The sequence below is a fragment of the Trachypithecus francoisi genome, unplaced genomic scaffold (genome assembly GCF_009764315.1).
Source record: "Trachypithecus francoisi isolate TF-2019V2 unplaced genomic scaffold, Tfra_2.0 Contig01461, whole genome shotgun sequence".
Classification (NCBI taxonomy): Eukaryota; Metazoa; Chordata; class Mammalia; order Primates; family Cercopithecidae; genus Trachypithecus; species Trachypithecus francoisi.
The window spans coordinates 2888670-2909069 of NW_022681433.1; the positions used below are offsets into that span (position 1 = coordinate 2888670).

Consider the following 20400-nt stretch of genomic DNA (forward strand, 5'->3'; position numbering starts at 1 on the left):
TGCTCATACATACATTGTGGTGGAAAACTAGCAGCAGGTCAGGGTATCCTTTTTAAAAATTTTTTATTTTACTTCAAGTGATGGGATACATGTGCAGAGTATCCTTGAATAGTAGCTTGGAAGAGATACAAAACCTTTGTACTTGTGTGCAAGATTCTAGCCACAATGGTTGATACTCATTTTCCCTTTGGAGGAAATTGTAAGTGAAGACGCTGAAACAACGAGGACTAAAATTCCAAAGAGGAGTTTAAGGTGTACCATGGCAAATTATTGGCTTGTGTGGGAGGTCCTAATTTTCCGTTGGTTTGAATCATCCTAAAAAATGGTTCATTTAATCATTCATTCCTTCTGCCTTTGCTAGTTTGTCTAAAGTTATTAAGATGAACTGTATATAATTATCTTTGTGTTTTCATCCTCAAACAACAAATGCGTATTGTGTGTAGCCAGTGTCTTTTAAAAGATCACGACTTTTCTAAAAATGATATCGATAACTTCCAAAGGCAACTGTGAGGTGTTTTTGTTTTGTTTTGTTTTGTTGTTGTTGTTTTCTTTTGGTCTTTGGAGGTTTATAAAGATAGTCTTGTCTTAATTTATGACAACAATATCGTCAGTGTTTCCAAAAATGACATGATTCGAATTGCAGCATTAGAATAAAACGTTTAATATTTAATACAAGGAAAACTCTCCATATGGTAAGGTTTGCTTAGTCATTCAAATGGGGACCCTCAGGTGGTTCAGGGATCCCTTTTGCCCTACCTGACATTCTCCCTTCTCTCTGAAGCCCAAAGAATTCCTAGTGGGATGTCCTCAAGTCATCTAAACGTGGTTCCAAGGCCGACTCATCTTGGAGCCTTCCAGAATTCCTTTAGCCCAGGCGTGATCTTGGGGAAGCACATTCTTCCTGGGCTGGCTTGCTTTGACCTGAAACTGCATTTAAGCTGGAAGTCCTCGTGGGTACCCCTGACACAGATGTGCTCACATCTGGTGGAGTGCCAGTGAATGCACAGTGGTGAAGGCTGCTCCGCAGGCTTCTTTGCTGCTCAGTGCGTGCCAAGTTTTCAAACAGACGTGAAAATGCGGCTCTCATACAGGTGCTTCCATTGGGGTGGAAATTTGACCTTACAAATAAGCAAAATGTAGGCTTCATTCATGTTAGGTGTGTGCTGATGGGGATGTGTGACGTTAGTGTGGGCACATTGAGGAGGGCCAGGAGGAGTCATGGAGGCTTTTAGGTATGTTAATGAAAGCAGCATTACTGAAACATTTCTGTGAGCTTCTTTTGGAGTCCCTAAACACGCCTGGGCTTCTGGTGGTGCTGAGGGACACGCCTGGGCTTCTGGTGGTGCTGAGGGAGCAGCAGTTTGTGAGGGGACCATGTCTTTTGTGTTATTTAGAAGGAAAGTGTGGACAGCAGGGCTGTTGTGCAGCTGACCTACTGTGTCTTAGAGTGTAATTGTGCTCTGCCTCCTCAGGTGGATCCCTGATGTCTGTGGGAAACTGGGCCACAGCCCTGCCTTGGGCTCAGTCTCTGTGGTCGGGGGAGTTTCTCTTTAGCATAAACCTGGCCCCAAATAGTTTTGCTGTTATTGGGTCAACCCATTTGGGAAGCTATTTGATTTGAGACAAACTTTGAATAATATTTGAGTGGTAACCACCAAACGGTATGTACTCGGCAGTCTCAAGTCATTGTTGCATTAGGCTTCCTAGACAGAATAATGGGCAAGATGGTGTCAAGATTCTGTGTAAACCCTGCAGGAAAACTCAGCATTGCAGGTAGTGTAATTCAGCGTTACACTTTATTGCAGTTTGCTGTTGTTTTTGTAATCTGAATTATCATATCTAGGTCCCAAAATAGGAGAAAAAACACCTAAATCTAGACTTTGTACTCTGTTTACTAAGAATTCTTAGTAAACAGACTATGCATCCAATAGATAAATTCTTCCCTAGATTTTCCAGATAGCAAACATATTTAGGATAAAAACAGTTCTACACAGTACGTACTATGGGTGGGATATTTTCCTAGGGATTTTAATCTGTCAAAGTTTCAGTGTTCTTGCTTCTGAATTTGTATCCATAAAGTTTTTCATTGGCTTCTGTAAACAATTCAGGAACATACCTTGAATATACCTAACACGAACAGGATTAGTAGGCTTATCAATATAATGCTGACAGAATACTTTAAAATTCACTTTAGTTCTTTAAAATTTTAGAAAGCTTTAAAATGGATCAAAGTATTGGTATGGTTATGCTTTATTTTATGCCTAATTTAATTTCTTCATCAGAAGAGAGTAGATGCTAATGTGTTCTTTGTTTTTGGTTTTAACTTTGTTGTGCATTAGTCTTTTGGTAGCCAGATAGATAAGGTAGTTAATTGTGTTATAATGCTGTGCGTTTATAGGATCATTGCAGATTAGAAAAATTGCATGGCCTATAAAATAGACAAAAGATTTTCATTAGGAACAGCAGAATTACTTCAGCGTCAAATGAGTTTCCTCTTAATATTCTCCTATGGGTGGGGCCTTTTGCATCTGAGACAGCCATTAGGGGGAAGTAACAAAAAGCATGGATATTCCAGTAGTTAATTTGGTCGAAGTTTCAGGAAGGCCCCTTTAGGTCCCTGATGGGCAAAATGGCGGAGTTTTGGCTGTCTGCTGTGGATTTGGCAATGCCTGGCTTCTGTGCCTCCCTGGAGAGGAGCTGGAGAGTGGGTTAAAGGGTCCCCAGGGGTAACTGCAGGCTGCATCAAAACTAAATCAATCCCAGGGGAAGCAAGCTCCACTTTGAAATCCTTGGTAGCCTACAGAACTCTTTTTTTATTTTTTATTATACTTTATGTTCTAGGGTACGTGTGCACAGCGTGCAGGTTTGTTACATATGTATACGTGTGCCATGTTGGTGTACTGCACCGATTAACTCGTCATTTACATTAGGTATACCTCCTAATGCTATCCCTCCCCCATCCCTCTACCCTACGACAGGCCCCGGTGTGTGATGTTCCCCATCCGCCTACAGATCTCTTTAAACAAGTCATTTAGAAGAATTTTAGCTAGATGAAATTTAGTCTCTGGATATCCACCACAGGGACCTTATTAGCTAGGGTTGATGACATTCATTTGAGAGCTGGCCTTGTTTGGGTTGTGTGGTATCATTAAACCCAAGCGTATGACAGTGTGAGATAGTTTCTGTTTTCCAGGCTTTTCTTAAACAGGGGTCCACATTAGTACCTGATACAGAGGGGTTATAGAAAAAAAGTGATTAAAATGAATGCCTTGTGATCTGGAGCTGGTGTCTAAGGTTATTGCTCATTTTCGCCTCACCTGGATTGTTTTGGGGTTTGTCTTTTTGGGGTCCTTTGTTTCTGATACTGCATAGAGCCCATAGTATTGAATGGTATAGGAGACTTCCATTTCACTTCCTGAAAATTAAAGGGCTTTGCCCTTCCTTTCATGAAACGGTAGCTTCCTTTATTACAGGGTTCTCATGTGGGACACAGTGAAATTTTGTAGTGCTTCTTTTTAATTACTACCTTCTGAAATGCAGAAGCTTTGGTATGGTGTAGTATCGTTAAGTACATTTTCTGTTCTGTCCCTGAAGAGTTTTTCTTCAATCCTAAATGTGTGAGGTTATTGGCTGAAATGTTACTCTGAATATTTAGGCCTTTGGCTAATAAAGATCAGATAAACCACAGAGCATCCTCCGTCGTAAAGCTTTCTGCCCCCCGTCTTGTAGAAGGTGGCCCCCTTCTTCCTTCTTTGTTCCTTTATACCATAGTCCCATTTACTTGTAATGCACCTCTTTACCAAACATTTTGTCCTGTAGTATGTTCTTATACTCCTTGAGCTCTTCACATCTTAGGGCCTTTTTTTTTTTTTGAGACAGAGTCTCACTCTGTTGCCGGGCTGGAGTGCGGTGGCGTGATCTTGGCTCACTGCGACCTCTACCTCCCGGGTTCAAGGAATTCTCTTGCCTTAGCCTCCCAAATAGCTGGGATTACAGGCACCTGCCACCACACCTGGCCAAATTTTGTATTTTTAGTAGAGGCGGAGTTTCACCACGTTGGCCAGGATAGTTTCCATCTCTTCACCTCGTGATTCACCTGCCTTGGCCTCCCAAAAGTGCTGTGATTACAGGCGTGAGCCACCGCGCCTGGCCTGAGGGCTCTTTTAGAGTTTGTTTTCCATAAAGTAAATAGTCATGGGTGACTAGTATTTGCGAAGAGATGAGAGAACATCATTCTAATAATCGCCGTCCTGGATATAATTTGTCATCAGGTCAGGTGCAGTGGTGCAGGCCTGTAATCCGAGCACTTTGGGAGGCTGAGGTGGGAGGATCAGTTGAGGCCAGGAGTTGGAGACCAGCATGGGCAGCATAGCAAAACCTAATCTATTTAAAAAATTGTTTAAAATTAAAAATTACTCTATTATCAGATAACTGCTGCATTTCCCTTAACTTGAACAACATCCTGGACACACGTGTTCTGACACAGGTCACCTCAAAAGCCGACAGAATATGCTAGTTAAGTGCTCAAATTCTTTCGTTTAAATTTTCGTAACAGGGAGAAAATGCGATTTTTCTGTAAATGAAGGATTGCAGCTCAGTTGTGAGGACATGGAAATAAGCCTGAGGAAGGCTGGCCGCCTTTAAACAGGAAGTTTGTGATGAGTGACTTTTAATCAAGTTACAACCATTCATAATGGCTTAAAAAATTGTTGTTTATGTATTCTTTCACTTCCTAAAACAAAATAGCCAGCATTTATTGTCTTTGTGTCAGGCGATGCACCAGGCAACTTCATGTATATCATGCCATCCGTACATATAACTGTTTTACAGATGTGAAAACAGACTTAGTGATGAGATCCAGGGCTTAACTCAGAAGGGCCCAGAGGTAACTCTGCCTCCAGAGCCGGCACCTCCGGTTCTGCCTCACAGTGTACTTCCCAAGTCCATGAAGCTTCTCCTGACACCTATGAGTTCTTCCATTTGTCTTTGTAGTACTGTTTGACATGCAAGCGTAATCTCCTATATTCCTTTTACAGTGGATAGTCATATTTTTCCTTCCTTTGGAATGACTAGAGTCAGAGATAAAACTGTGTAGAACTAAATTTGTGTCTATAATGGTTTGAGACTATAGGTAAGGATTGGCTTGGCTAGGGGAGGAATATTGCATGTTCTTGGTACTTGCTTTACATTTCTTCCAGTACTAAATAAAGCTCCACGTGGTTCTATTTTTTGTAAATGAACACCCATAAGTTTTCCATCTGCACTGCAATCTCTCTGAACTTGGTTTCCCTAATATAAAACAAGAGTGTTGAACCAGATGACCTTCGAAGTACCTTCCGGTTTTATCAGGCCACGAGTCTCTGCCCACAGCCCTGGGATCAGTGGAGACACTTTAAGACCTCTGCCCACTGCGGGTCGTAGTGGGGGATATAGTGGTCTTTGAGGATATTCAGGCAAGAAGGAGACGATTCTGGGAAATGAACCAACCTTATGGAAGGATCTAGGGTGTAAGCATGTAGATTAGCTATTCTTAGCAGATCTTGTGTAAAACACTTTGTAAAATTGACTTACATACTATCTATTGCTAACGTGTGTCTACTGACATCTCTTGTAAAAAGAAGGGTTGGCAAAAGGTCATGTTTTCCTTCTGTTTGCAAACAAAATGGATTATTTTTAAAAGTTGTTGTTTTATTAGTAACTCTTAATGGGAACCCTGTTGAATAGATTTTTCTACTTTAGTTTGTTTTCACTTGTGGAAGTGCAGGAAGAGATGGTGTAAAAGAGAGGAAGGAGGAGGAGGGAATAAAGACCATGCCGGGAGCCTGCGTAACAATTGCACACATTGAGAAAGTTCACATAAATTAGATAAAATGCTTTGGAAAAATCTAGTTTGTCTAGCATTTTGAAAGAATTTCTAGAATTTCTGGGACAATGAGTTCATTTAATCATATGTTCCAGTTTCTGAGTGTGAAGTTCTTTTTGTTGGATTTGGTGGCTGTTGCTCACACCTTCACGCAGGGTGGTGGGCAGTTCTAGGTAGCTGGGGGTCTCTGGGGACCTTTCTGCTTTGTCTGTGAGTCCCCACAGGCTTTCCCTAGGACGATGCTCACATCTGAAATGCACACTTCAGCTGCTGTGGATTTCTGCCATAAAGAAGAACCCACTAGAATAAAAGCAAATCACATTGTGTAATTTTTTTTTTTTAAGACGGAGTCTCACTCTGTTGCCCAGACTGGAGTGCAGCGGCGTGATCTCGGCTCACTGCAACCTCTGCCTCCCAGGTTCGAGTGATTCTCCTGCCTCAGCCTCTCGAGTACCTGGGACTACAGGCCGCTGCCACCATGCCCTGCTAATTTTTGTATTTTTAGTAGAGACAGGGTTTCACCATATTGCCCAGGCTGGTCTTGAGCTCCTGATCTTGTGATCTGCCCGCCTCAGCCTCCCAAAGTGCTGGGATTACAGGTGTGAGCCACCACACCCGGCCACATTGTGTTAAGGCAGAAAATGAGCTTTATAAACCAGTAAACAGAATTATTTCTGCTCCCTCAAGGTGCACACATGTAACCTCAGCCTTAAGTATGTTCCTTTGATTCCTCTTAACAGTGGTGAAGCCAAGGGGATAGTTTTTCAGCCAGCAGTGGGGTTGCAGGTTGACTCACAGAACTTTGCTTTGAGCCCTAACTGGACAGATCATTTTCTGAGTCTTAATTTTCCGTTTTCCATTTCTAAAGTGAGGCCAGTAATACCTGCCTTATAGGGCTGTTGCAAGGATGGAATGAGATATATTGACAGCAGTAAACTGTAAATACATAGTTTATATAATAAACTATAAAATAAAAAATATGAAACACGGGATATGAAGGCTATCTAAGGGTTTCATGAGCAAGGCATAAGTTGCGATTTTGCATTGTTTTTGGTTAAATATAAAGACCAGGGTTATCATAGAGCTGCCAAGCAGAAAGAAATGCAGCTTGTAGCAGTGGTGTGGAGATCACTGGCTGACAGGTGGTGGTCTTCATATAGGCTGAGGGACAAGCTAGATGCATGTGAACTGGTAGCTCAGGTTGGAAGGCAGGATTTGGGGATGTGAGTCTCCAGGCCAGGGTGAAGAGAAGTGGCTGGGAAGGCGGCCAGGCTCAGCTCTGAGGAGGTGGAGAGCTGCAAGCAGAGGGTGGGACCAGGTCTCTTTTTTTCAACCCAGTCTTGAAGGATGGGGGCAAAGTCAACCTAGACTTGACTTAGAGCTAGTTCTGCTGGTTTGATCATCTTTATTGGGGCCTTCAGGCTCCTAGAAGGCTACCGTGAAAGACTGACTAGTGGTCTGTAAATGCTTTTTATTAAAAAAAAATCACATACCCTTTTTGATAAAACATACTTGTTTATACACTTTAAATATATTGTGGGTATTACATAATACATTCACAAATAAGAATTTTAAAAGACTGAGATAAAAAATTTAAAGTAGGCCGGGCGCGGTGGCTCACGCCTGTAATCCCAACACTTTGCGGAGGTCAAGGCAGGCAGATCACGAGGTCAGGAGTTCGAGACCAGCCTGGCTAATGTGGTGAAACCCCGCCTCTACTAAAAATACAAATAGTTAGCTGGGCATTGTGACAGGTGCCTGTAATCCCAGCTACTCGGGAGGCAGGAGAATTGCTTGAACCGGGAGGCAGAGGTTGCAGTGAGCCAAGACCGTGCAACTGCACTCCAGCCTGGGCAACAGAGCAAGACTCCGTCTTTAAAAAAAAAAAAAAAAAATTAAAGTAAATGAAAGTTGTAAAGATTTCATCCTGCACTTCAATGGCTATCTAATGATTGCCTTAGACAGCTGGGAGCATCCTGGGGAGGGCATTGTGTCCTCAGGGATCTCTGGGGACCAGCCTCAGCACCTCACTTCTTCCAGCCACAGAGGCAGAACAGTGAGGGAATAGAATAGCAGTGCTCAGTTGGAACCATCCCTCGTGGAGCCTCCCAACTGGCCTGTTGAGGTCCCTGCTCTGCCAACCCCTGCTGCTGCTCTGCACATGCTGACTGTGTCCAGAGCTTGGAGGGCCCTGGCCCCAGCAATGTGTAATGCCTGCACATGTGGCTTGGCTGCAGCACCTTGAGAAGACTTAAGTATTCTAGTGACACTGGCTGACCAGGGCATTGACAGACTTACCTTAGTATTTGAATCAGTTCTGAGGCAATATCTAGTGTGAAGAGACAAATTGTTTTTCCCAAACCAGTCAATCTTTCCAGTAATTAACATACCAAAAAGCCTCATGTTAAGTGAGAGCTGCAACGTGTGGTTATAAAGAAATAAGACTAATGTTTATGACATAGATAGGTCTGTAAAACACAGACATATGTTATTTTATGGCTGCTATTATGCCAGTAGTGATAACAGTAACATTAGCTAGTAGAGATTAAGGTAAGCCTTTCCACGCATACTATCTCATTTAATCTTCGCAACAACCCTATAAATGTGGGAAATACTAATCTGTTCAACTGTTACTTGAGTGCACCATATGGTGTTGGCGCTGTGAGGATACAGTGTACAAGAAGACAGACAAAAGTCCCTGTGCTCTCTTGAGCAGCTCACAGTGTAGTGGGGAGCCAGGCATGCCCCCCACCAGGGATCCAACATAGTGGAATCATAAAGAGGGGTGAGTAACCAAGGTCCCATGTTAGAGCTGTAGGATGGGATGAGGTCATCAAGAAATGCTTCTGGAGGGGACAGTTGGGCTGAGACAGAAACTGGGGCATGGAGGGCAGGGTGGCAGCCTTTGGAAAGAAAAGGTCCATGCTTCTGGACAGTCTGTGGGTTGTGTTGTTTTCTGTCCTATTAAGTGGCTCTTTACATGGACTCACTTTCTCCCCAGGTAGATCAAAAGCTTCTGGAGGGCATGTTCTGTGTCTCTTTCCTTCATGTCTTTCACTACTCCTAACACAAAATAGTTTCCAGTAAATGTTAGTTGACATGAATTGGTACTCAAATGGATGGTTAAAAGATGTGTAGTGTTTAAGATACCGTATTTTCCTTGTAATGTTTTTTGGGGTTCAAGCAACATTTATTGAGGCTATGGTATTAGAAAGTAAAGACAAACTTTGGCCCTTTGCTCTTTAAGGAGCTCAGAATCTGAACATAGAACAGCTAGCAGAGCAGGTTGAACAAGCAAGTACACCATGTCAGGGTTCCCCAACTCCCCCATCTGTGGAGCTCATTGGGTCAGGCTTCCCAGGAAGCACGTGCTGCACTGCTTGGGGTGGCCAGGCACGCAGATGGCAGACGGGGTGTGTGCAGAGGCTTGTGAGGGGTGTGTGCAGAGGCTTGTGAGTGGGGCTGCAGAGAAACAAGCTAGTGGAGAGGAGACTGGCTGACTTGTGTTTCTCTACTGTTGTCATGTAGAAACCGCTGGATTTGGGCAAGTGATTGACAGGGCATGAGCCTCTGTCCTGACACCCTGCCTCTGTCCTCAGGTAATATTTGTTGAGAGTTCAAGGGCATAATATCTCAGAGCCCAGCAGTGCCACGCGGCTCTGCTGCGGAGTCCCTCTGGTGAACTGCTCTTTCATCTAGCCTCTCTCGTGGCCGGTAGAGGCGTGCAGACACAACGTCGTTAATAGCAACACATTTTTACAAGATTTACCTTTTCAAACCCCACCCCCTAGAAACCGTAGCTTCTTTAATGTCCTGCTGGCTGTGTGAAAAACAGGAATTTATGTAACAAGTCCTGCACAGCAAACCTTTTCCTGTTCGGAAAAAATTTAATTGTTGGCAAAGTTAGGAGACAGCTCTGTTACTCAAAGAGCGACCTGAAATGTCCTCTTAGAAAAATATGTAATATGATGTTTTGATAAGTAAGAGACTGCTGTGGCTTTTTTTTTTAAAAGTCTAAATTAGTATATGTCCCACCTGAGTTAGTGAATGCTTCTTGACTGTTTTAAAGATTTCCTTATTATGTCTCCTGTAGTCTTTTTAAATATGACCCCCAGCTGCGCTTGCCAGTGATCTGACAGGCTTATCATGAATGTTAGAGAACTTCACCGACTCTCCCCAAGTCAGTGCAACAACCAGGAAGCTTCTATCTGGGAAGATCTTTCTTCCCCCTTTATCATTAACTAAATGTGACAGGGACAGGAGTCAAGCTTCCTCTCCTCCAGAGATTTCATCGGAGCTTATCTGTGTTTCTATTGTGTTCAAAGAACAAAACTGTCATGATGGAATATTGTGCAAATGCCTGGACTTCCAATCCAGTGTATAGAAAACGTCAGGGTCAGAGTGCAGGGCTGCATTCCAGCGCTACCCCAGGGGCAGGCCTGCTGATAGTAAGGAGGAATTAAGAACTCGGTTCCGCTGGGGTTGGTGAGTGTAGCAGACAAGGCTGTGGCTCTGTGAGAGCATGCATGTGTGTGTGTAGCGCCTTCCCATAGGAATTTGGGAATCTTAGGGGAATGAAATAGGATGGGAGGGAAATGTACTCCCTGGCCTCTTTTAGGGATTCTTGTACCGACTTTAAGCCCCTGGCCCTCCTCACAGCATGTCTCAAGGTGAGGGTAGATCTTGGGTGCGGAGGAAGGCAGGGAGTCTTGGGAACAGGAGACAGTCACTGCCATGCACTCACACACCTGCTCCACTCCAGCTGGGAATCTGGGGCTCTGGTGGTGTCTTCCCCACTCTCACACTCACTGTATGCTCTGGCAGGAGGGCTTGTCATGTAGCTGCCGTGTTGAAATCTTTAGGCGGAATGAGTACAGAAGTCAGAGGGCATTTTGAAATGTGGATTTCTCAGCCGTGACTGCTGGGCCTTACCCTGACTTTTGCATCTCCCTTTAGAAAATGAGGCCCCTCCATTTTCTCTCTTCTACCACCTTTTAATGAGAGAAGACTTCTCTCCCAGTTCATGTTGGAGCCAGGCCTCATCCTGCTGTGCAGAGGCTCTGCTCAGGCGCAGTGGTTGGCACTCGGGCCTGGGGGGGCCCATGTCAATGGCATGAGGATGTGGGCGCTGTGGCTGCACCCCTGGGTGACCACAAATCCAGCCAGAGACTTTTTGTGGTTGAGAAGAGGGCCCGCAGAGATGGAGGGGGCATGGTCAGCTGAGCCTTGCATCCATTTGGCAGATGAGGCCAAGAAAGCTGGGAGACTGTGCACATTCCAGGGTCTTAGAACACCCAGAATCCCACTCCTGGCCTTGGGAGCAGATCTCTGAGGAAACAGGCTGCTGAATGAATAAGTTGCAGTGGCTGTGTGCCCTGTACTGTGCTGGGAGCCAGAAGCTGTAAGACAAGGCCCTTCCCCCTGGGGAGCTCACAGCGTTTCCCTCGTCTCCTTTTCCACGTGTCCCATGGACTCTCCTGAACACCGTCTTAACTGTGTGTTGTAGAGGAGGTAAATCAAACCATGACTTTCTCATCTGCAGCCTGGCTCTGGTGTTTCTACTGAAACTTGGAGAGACCACCTCTGGCCCCTTTCACCATATATTTGCAGTTGTGGGTTTGTATCTCTACTACTTCTAAGCTCCTATACACGCCACACTGAATAGGAATAGGGAAGCAGGACTTTGGGGGCGCAGGATACCACTATTCTAAGTTGGGGTCTAATATTCCCTTCATGGTGACTGCTTACATGCCAGGCACCACTGAGCATTTTTATGTATCTCATTTAATACATGTAACAACCCTGATAAGGCTCTATAATTTATCCCTGCTTTACAGGTGAGGAAACTTAAGACACATTAGGGGCTAGGCAGCTTCCCAAGGTCACCTAGGTAAGTAAGTAGCAGAGCCACCCAAGTACTCCAAAGAAAAATGGTTGGTTTTTCTTCCCTAGTTGGCCTACGGATGATAAACGTGGCATGATTAGTCATGAAGCTGCGCTAGCTTGAGTGTTAGAGCTCTTTGCATTCTTTGTCATTTCTTCCCATCCCAGGTTGTCTGTTTGGACAGTGTAGCCTCTGGCTACGTGGAGGTGTGTCATGGAGTTAGTTGGTGCATCCTACTCATACTACTGGTTGTTGGTAGAACTGGAGGGTAGGGGCACTACTTGAAATAAAACAAAAATTTCTTTTGGCGGATCAGCTTTCTCAAATACAAAAGCAATGACTCTGTTTTCCTTATATTCACTTGTATTTGCTTAATGGACCTTAAAAGTGTGAATGAATCCAAGCCTTACTAATTTGGGGGCCTTTAATTCTTGATCAGCTCTATATTCTTTTTTTTTTTTTTGCGACAGAGTGTTTAACTCTTGCCACCCGAGCTGAAGTGATCTCAGCTCAGTGCAGTCTCCTCCTCCTGCCTCAGCCTCCCAAGTAGCTGGGATTACTGGCGATTGCCACTACACCCGACTAATTTTTGTATTTTTAGTAGAGATGGAGTTTCACCATGTTGGCTAGGCTGGTCTTGAACTCCTGACCTCAGGTGGTATGCCTGCCTTGGCCTCCCACAGTGCTGGGATTACAGGTGTGAACCACCATGCCTGGCCTATATTCTCTATATTCTTTCATCTTTTTTGTTTCTATGAGCATGTGGGCCCAGTGATATAAAATTTCTTTATGTAAAGGGCACATTTTCAAACTGAAGAGAATTGGCAGTAGTTTTAAGGATAGTAGAATGGAAGGGGTTTTTGATAGCACTTTGATACAGAGTACTATTGTAGCTAAGCAAAATTTAAGCGGTTATTAAAACCAGTTCCTGTGATTTTTCCATAAAATATAGCTGTATAAAAGAAGGTATTTCAATACTTTCTATTAAATTTTATCCCTTCATTAAATTAAAATACAGATTTTTTTTTTTTGAGACCCAGTCTCGCTCTGGCACCCAGGCTGGAGTGCAGTGGCACGATCTCGGCTCACTGCAAGCTCCGCCTCCCAGGTTCACGTCATTCCCCTGCCTCAGCCTCCCGAGTAGCTGGGACTACAGGCGTGTGCCACCACGCCTAGCTAATTTTTTGTATTTTTAGTGGAGACGGGGTTTCACTGTTTTAGCCAGGATGGTCTTGATCTTCTGACCTCGTGATCCGCCTGCCTGGGCCTCCCAAAGTGCTAGGATTACAGGCGTGAGCCACCGTGCCCAGCCACAGATACTGTTTTTAAGATAAGATACTATTTATTCCTATGCTATTTGAGATCTTTTATAGTGACTTCAGAGCCATTAGGACTGTTCAGATGAAAATCTGTACCACACACTCTTAAGATTTTTTACTTGTTTTCCATGTAATACATGTAGAATAGTAAGTTTTGCAAGCAGAGAAGTATTGTACTTCTAATAAGATGTTTTGCCTTACAGAATTCAATTCGTCATAATCTGTCCCTACACAGCAAGTTCATTCGTGTGCAGAATGAAGGAACTGGAAAAAGTTCTTGGTGGATGCTCAATCCAGAGGGCGGCAAGAGCGGGAAATCTCCCAGGAGAAGAGCCGCATCCATGGACAACAACAGTAAATTTGCTAAGAGCCGAAGCCGAGCTGCCAAGAAGAAAGCATCCCTCCAGTCTGGCCAGGAGGGTGCTGGGGACAGCCCTGGATCACAGTTTTCCAAGTGGCCTGCAAGCCCTGGCTCTCATAGCAACGACGACTTTGATAACTGGAGTACATTTCGCCCTCGAACTAGCTCAAATGCTAGTACTATTAGTGGGAGACTCTCACCCATTATGACCGAACAGGATGATCTTGGAGAAGGGGATGTGCATTCTATGGTGTACCCGCCATCTGCCACAAAGATGGCCTCTACTTTACCCAGTCTGTCTGAGATAAGCAATCCCGAAAACATGGAAAATCTTTTGGATAATCTCAACCTTCTCTCATCACCAACATCATTAACTGTTTCGACCCAGTCCTCACCTGGCACCATGATGCAGCAGACACCATGCTACTCGTTTGCGCCACCAAACACCAGTTTGAATTCACCCAGCCCAAACTACCAAAAATATACATATGGCCAATCCAGCATGAGCCCTTTACCCCAGATGCCTATGCAAACACTTCAGGACAATAAGTCAAGTTATGGAGGGATGAGTCAGTATAACTGTGCACCTGGACTCTTGAAGGAGTTGCTGACTTCTGACTCTCCTCCCCACAATGACATTATGACACCAGTTGATCCTGGGGTAGCTCAACCCAACAGCCGGGTTCTGGGCCAGAACGTCATGATGGGCCCTAATTCGGTCATGTCAACCTATGGCAGCCAGGCATCTCATAACAAAATGATGAATCCCAACTCCCATACCCACCCTGGACACGCTCAGCAGTCATCTGCAGTTAATGGGCGTGCCCTGTCCCACACGGTAAGCACCATGCCCCACACCTCGGGAATGAACCGCCTGACCCAAGTGAAGACACCTGTACAAGTGCCTCTGCCCCACCCCATGCAGATGAGTGCCCTGGGGGGCTACTCCTCCGTGAGCAGCTGCAATGGCTATGGCAGAATGGGCCTTCTCCACCAGGAGAAGCTCCCAAGTGACTTGGATGGCATGTTCATTGAGCGCTTAGACTGTGACATGGAATCCATCATTCGGAATGACCTCATGGATGGAGATACATTGGATTTTAATTTTGACAATGTGTTGCCCAACCAAAGCTTCCCGCACAGTGTCAAGACGACGACACATAGCTGGGTGTCAGGCTGAGGATTAGTGAGCAGGTAAGTTCACCCCAATATCAAAAGACCTTTTGAAAAATAGAACTTAAAAGAGAGGAACACAGTAACTTGCCATGGTTAGCACATCTTTGATGTCAACTGGCTGCCCCTTGCAGAGAGGGATCTTTTATCATTCATTCTCTGTCCTTTTTGCAGCTTATCAATTTTCCTTCATAGCTTAAACAGAAGGAAGCTTCCTTTAACTGCTTTAAAGATTTCTTTTTGACAGTTCGATGGCTGCATCTTTTTAGTAGCTCTTCAATAAATGAATACATTTGATATAAATCAAATGCTGAAGGGTTTTTTGTAAAGTACAATTTTCCTCATTGAATGATTTTAGAGCTGTTTGAGAAAGCTCTAGCTTCTTGCCCCTAAGTATGTCTGCCACTCTTAACATGTTAAGTTGAATTGATTTTAATTTGGCTATATTTTCATTGTGTGTGTATGTGTGTGTGTGTGTGTATGTGTTTTTTCCTAGGTTACACTTAAAAGTACTTCAGATTGTCTGACAGCAGGAACTGAGAGAAGCAGTCCAAAGATGTCCTTCACCAACTCCCTTTTAGTTTTCTTGGTTTAAAAACAAAACAAAAAAAAAAAAAACGAAAAAAAAAAAAAAAAAAACTTTCCTTTTTTCCTTTCGTCAGACTTGGCAGCAAAGACATTTTTCCTGTACAGGATGTTTGCCCAATGTGTGCAGGTTATGTGCTGCTGTAGATAAGGACTGTGCCATTGGAAATTTCATTACAATGAAGTGCCAAACTCACTACACCATATAATTGCAGAAAAGATTTTCAGATCCTGGTGTGCTTTCACGTTTTGTATATAAGCAGTAGATACAGATTGTATTTGTGTGTGTGTTTTTTTTTTTTTTAAATAATCCATTTGGTCCAAGGAAAGTTTATACTCTTTTTGTAATACTGTGATGGGTCTCATGTCTTGATAAGTTAAACTTTGGTTTGTACTACCTGTTTTCTGCGGAACTGACGGATCACAAAGAACTGAATCTCCATTCTGCACCTCCATTGAACAGCTTTGGACCTGTTCACGTTGCCACAGAATTCACATGAGAACCAAGTAGCCTGTTATCAATCTGCTAAATTAATGGACTTGTTAAACTTTTGGAAAAAAAAGGTTAAATGCCAGCTTTGTACAGGTCTTTTCTATTTTTTTTTTTGTTTGTTTATTTTGTTATTTGCAAATTTGTACAAACATTCAAATGGTTCTAATTTCCAGATGATTTTTGACGTTATTGGTGGGACTTAAGAACATTTTTGGAATAGATATTGAACTGTAATAATGTTTTCTTAAAACTAGAGTCTACTTTGTTACATAGTTGGCTTGTAAATTTTGTGGAACCACAGATATTTGGGGCAGCATTCATAATTTTCATTTTGTATTCTAACTGGATTAGTACTAATTTTATACGTGCTTAACTGGTTTGTACACTTTGGGATGCTACTTAGTGATGTTTCTGACTAACCTTAAATCATTGTAATTAGTACTTGCATACTCAACGTTTCAGGCCCTATTTGGGCAGGAAAGTGATGTATAGTTATGGACACTTTGCGTTTCATATTTAGGATAACTTAATATGTTTTTATGTATGTATTTTAAAGAAATTTCATCTGCTTCTACTGAACTATGCGCACTGCATAGCAACAAGTCTTCTCTAGAGACCTCTGTAGTCCTGGGAGGCCTCATAATGTTTGCAGATCAGAAAAGGGAGATCTGCATCTAAAGCAACGGTCCTTTGTCAAACAAGGGATTTTGATCCACTTCACCATTTTTAGTTGAGCTTTAGCAAAAGTTTCCCCTCGTAATTCTTTGCTCTTATTTCAGTTCGGGTGGAGGTTGGTTTTGTAGTTCTGCCTTGAGGAATTATGTCAATGCTCACACTTCTTCCCATTCTCCCTTCTGCTGCAGATTAGGTTACTTAAGTGGAAGGAGGGAATTTAAAAATTGGGAATTGTGTGGTTTGTAGAGTTTATGTTCATAAGTTCAGATGGGTAGCAAATGGAATAGAACTTACTTAAAAATTGGGGAGATTTATTTGAAAACTTCCAGCTGTAAGTTGTGCATTGAGATTATGTTAAAAGCCTTGGCTTAAGAACTCGAAAATGTCTTTAGCCTGTAGCAACCTAAACTGTAATTCCTATCATTATGGTTTTATTACTTCCCAATTACCTGTAACTGACAGACCAAATTAATTGGCTTTGTGTCCTATTCAGTCCATCAGTATTTTCAAGTCATGTGGAAAGCCCAAAGTCATCACAATGAAGAGAACAGGTGCACAGCACTCACTGTTCCTCTTGCGTTCTTGAGAAGGATCTAATTGTTCTGTATATAGTCCACATCACACTTGCTTTGTCTTGTATGTTAATTGCGTCTTTGGCTTGGTAGTTCCTAAATGTTTAACAAGAACACAAGTGTTCCTGATAAGATTGCCTACAGTAAGCCAGCTCTATTGTAAGCTTCCCACTGTGATCTTTTTTTTGAAGATTCATTGAACAACCACCACTCTAACCATCCTCATTTTTGGGCACTCCAAGACATAGCTGGTTTTAGAAACCCGAGTTCCTCTAAGCACGGCCTCCCGGGTGTGTAATTGAACTTGGTGCCAAAGTACTTGTGTACTCTTTTCTGTTACTACATACTGTCAGTTTCCTCCCATGCCATTACTGCACCATAATACAAGGAACCTCAGAGCCCCCATTTGTTCATTGAAGAGACAACTACACTTAAAATCACCGTTAAAATCTTACTACTTCATAGAGTAGCTCTTAGGAAAATGTTTCTTCCTCCTGAGTCTGGGTAATTATACCTCCCCCAAGCCGCCATTGTGTGTTGAAATCCTGACATGAATCCTGGGTAGCTCTCTGACAACAGTGAGGTCCAGGGAAAAGCATCTGGTCTGTCTGGAAAGCAAACATTATGTGGCCTCTGGTAGTTTTTTTTTACTGTAAGAATACTGACTTTCTGGAGTAATGAGTATATATCAGTTATTGTACATGATTGCTTTGTGAAATGTGCAAATGATATCACCTATGCAGCCTTGTTTGATTTATTTTCTCTGGTTTGTACTGTTATTAAAAGCATATTGTATTATAGAGCTATTCAGATATTTTAAATATAAAGATGTATTGTTTCCGTAATATAGACGTATGGAATATATTTAGGTAATAGATGTATTACTTGGAAAGTTCTGCTTTGACAAACTGACAAAGTCTAAATTAATGAGCAAATGTATCCCAGTGAGAAGTAAATCAATGGAACATCCCAAGAAGAGGATAAGGACACTTAAAATGGAAATCATTCTCCAACGATATACAAATTGGACTTGTTCAACTGCTGGATATATGCTACCAATAACCCCGGCCCCAACTTAGAATTCTTACATTCAAGCTCTTAAGAGTTCTTAATTTATAACTAATTTTAAAAGAGAAGTTTCTTTTCTGGTTTTAGTTTGGGAATAATCATTCATTTAAAAAAAAAATGCATTGTGGTTTATGCGAACAGACCAGCCTGGCATTACAGTTGGCCTCTCCTTGAGGTGGGCACAGCCTGGCAGTGTGGCCAGGGATGGCCATGTAAGTCCCATCAGGACGTAGTCATGCCTCCTGCATTTCGCTACCCGAGTTTAGTAACAGTGCAGATTCCACGTTCCTGTTCTCCGATACTCTCTGAGAAGTGCCTGATGATGTTGATGTACTTACAGACACAAGAACAATCTTTGCTATAATTGTATAAAGCCATAAATGTACATAAATTATGTTTAAATGGCTGGGTGTCTTTCTTTGCTAATTATGCAGAATAAGCTCTTTATTAGGAAGTTTTTTGTGCAGCTATTAAATACTTGAGTTAAGTCTTGTCAGCCACAGTGTTATGGTTGGTTCAAATCTGGTATTTCCTTTGGAGGAAAGGGGGAACAGCCCCTCTGGGACCAAACCGTAGTCCCCTGAGATGGGGAACAAGTACAATCCCTGATAACAATCCTGGAGTACTTCATCTTTGGAATGTCTGAAACTACATCAATTTCAGTAATTACTAGACATATTAAGTCTTATGTTAGAACAGACTCTGCTAAAGGTAAAAATACCTGGAAGGCAAGTTAGGAGGGTCTGGCTAGGAGGTCACAAAGCAGATATGGTGGATGGAGTGCCTGAACCCCATGGCTAAGGTCGTAAGTGCGCCTCCAGTCACTACTGCACACCTTGCTGAAGAGGGAGGATCAGCCCTCTTAAGTGGCTGTAGATGGGCAGTTTATGTCTGCCTTTTTCAGAAAATGTCTTGAAGAATGAGCCGAGATTAGATTAAGATGGTTAAGATGCATTTTAAAATCATTGTGAAGCCTACTTTCTCCTAATTTCTGAGTTTCTGACCGGACAAGTGAATGAGCTGGAGAAGCAAGGAAGAAGATTATTCTGTTTATCTCTGTAGACACTGAGGGTCCATCCCGCTTTCACAGTATTTTAAAATTTACCCACTTTTGGAAGTGGAAACCCTTTCTTTAAAAGACACGACAGCCAGAAGCCCAGTGTATAGAAGAGATGAAAACATCTACCCCCCATCCCCTGGGGCTCATGCATAGTTCAGTGTGAAGACTGCAGATCTAGTCCAAAATTAGGAAAAACCCCTTGATTATACCCCAGAACTCTAACCAGCTAGCCTTTGACAACTCTGCACATATATACAAAACTGCACATCCAGTGTCATTACTTGAGGCCAGTTTCCAAGTTTTACATTAATTGATAAGCAACATATAGCAGGAAGGTTTCCCTGGGAGGCCTCGCAGGAGGAGCTCAGTGTTAGCCTTTGTAGCCTGACAGGCTTCCTTCCTTGGACAGTTATCTAGGCCCTTGATGTGACCAGAGCCGACAGTAGAATCAGGCTGTGTACCTAGGTTTGTTTCTTGACCTGTGAATCGGCCACACTGGAAGACCTTTGCCTTGGCTATTGTTTCTCCGTGTTTTAGGTGACCTATAACAAGGACACTGCACTGGTTGGTGGGGTTAGGTAAGGGAGGTGGAGGGCTGTTCCACTGGATATACCATTCTTAACAATGGCAGTCTCTGAAGCAGACGTCATCACATACACATCAAACCCTGTATCATCTGGTGGTGCTCATTCGGGGCCCAGGTGTATGAAGGTCAATTCCTGGTAGCCTTCCTTATTACAGTTTGTTGTTTTGGTGTAAAAGTTGCTTTGGTAAGAAATAGTTTAACACTTAAATCACACCAGTTACATTTATTGAGAAAATTATTGGGAAAAAGCGGATTGGGGTACAGGTCCACTTGTCAAACAAATCATAGACTCTGGGGTGTTTTTTAGTTTAAGTAACTAGAAAAAATGGAATTTCCGGTGGACTGGAAAGGGAGGTAGCTGTATGCGGGGATAAAGGAGAAGAACAAGTAGTCCTGGTTGGTGGTGGGTGATACATCAGGAAACCAGACGTGAAGCGGAGCCGTAGGCCTTGGCAGGAAGCTACGGAGTGTCACGGGGGCATCTGAAAGCTAAAGAGAGCGTTTGAAGCCAATAGGGAGAGAGGAGGCTTTCTGTGCAAGTGCCTGGCTTTGGTGATGTGGCTGTGAGAGGAGGAACTGTGTACTGAGAAGGCATTCACCTGTTAGAAGAAGCAAAGTAAAAAACAGTTGGGGCCAGCTTTTCCTGCTTGACTGGTGGCAGGACACTTTTCCACCCCCAGGCCTCTGCCCCCATATTTCCACGGACTCCAAGGCTGAAGGAAATTTCTTGCCGTTAGTACCTTTCTCATGTCATATCTCCC

General features: G+C 43.1%; 1 protein-coding gene across 2 annotated transcripts in view; it reads left to right on the top strand.

Annotated features, from left to right (window-relative positions):
• Window positions 1–18395, top strand: part of FOXO1 (forkhead box O1) — a 113409-nt gene extending 95014 nt beyond the window's left edge. Inside the window, exons 2-3 of one of the 2 annotated variants that reach the window (XM_033234503.1) lie at window positions 13270–14621; window positions 15097–18395. In XM_033234503.1, the coding sequence (XP_033090394.1) occupies window positions 13270–14607 (1338 nt within the window). In that variant the 3' untranslated portion in view covers window positions 14608–14621; window positions 15097–18395. The remainder of the gene's footprint in view (window positions 1–13269; window positions 14622–15096) is intronic. The other variant, XM_033234494.1, reaches the window with a different exon arrangement.
• Window positions 18396–20400: the final 2005 nt, after the last annotated feature.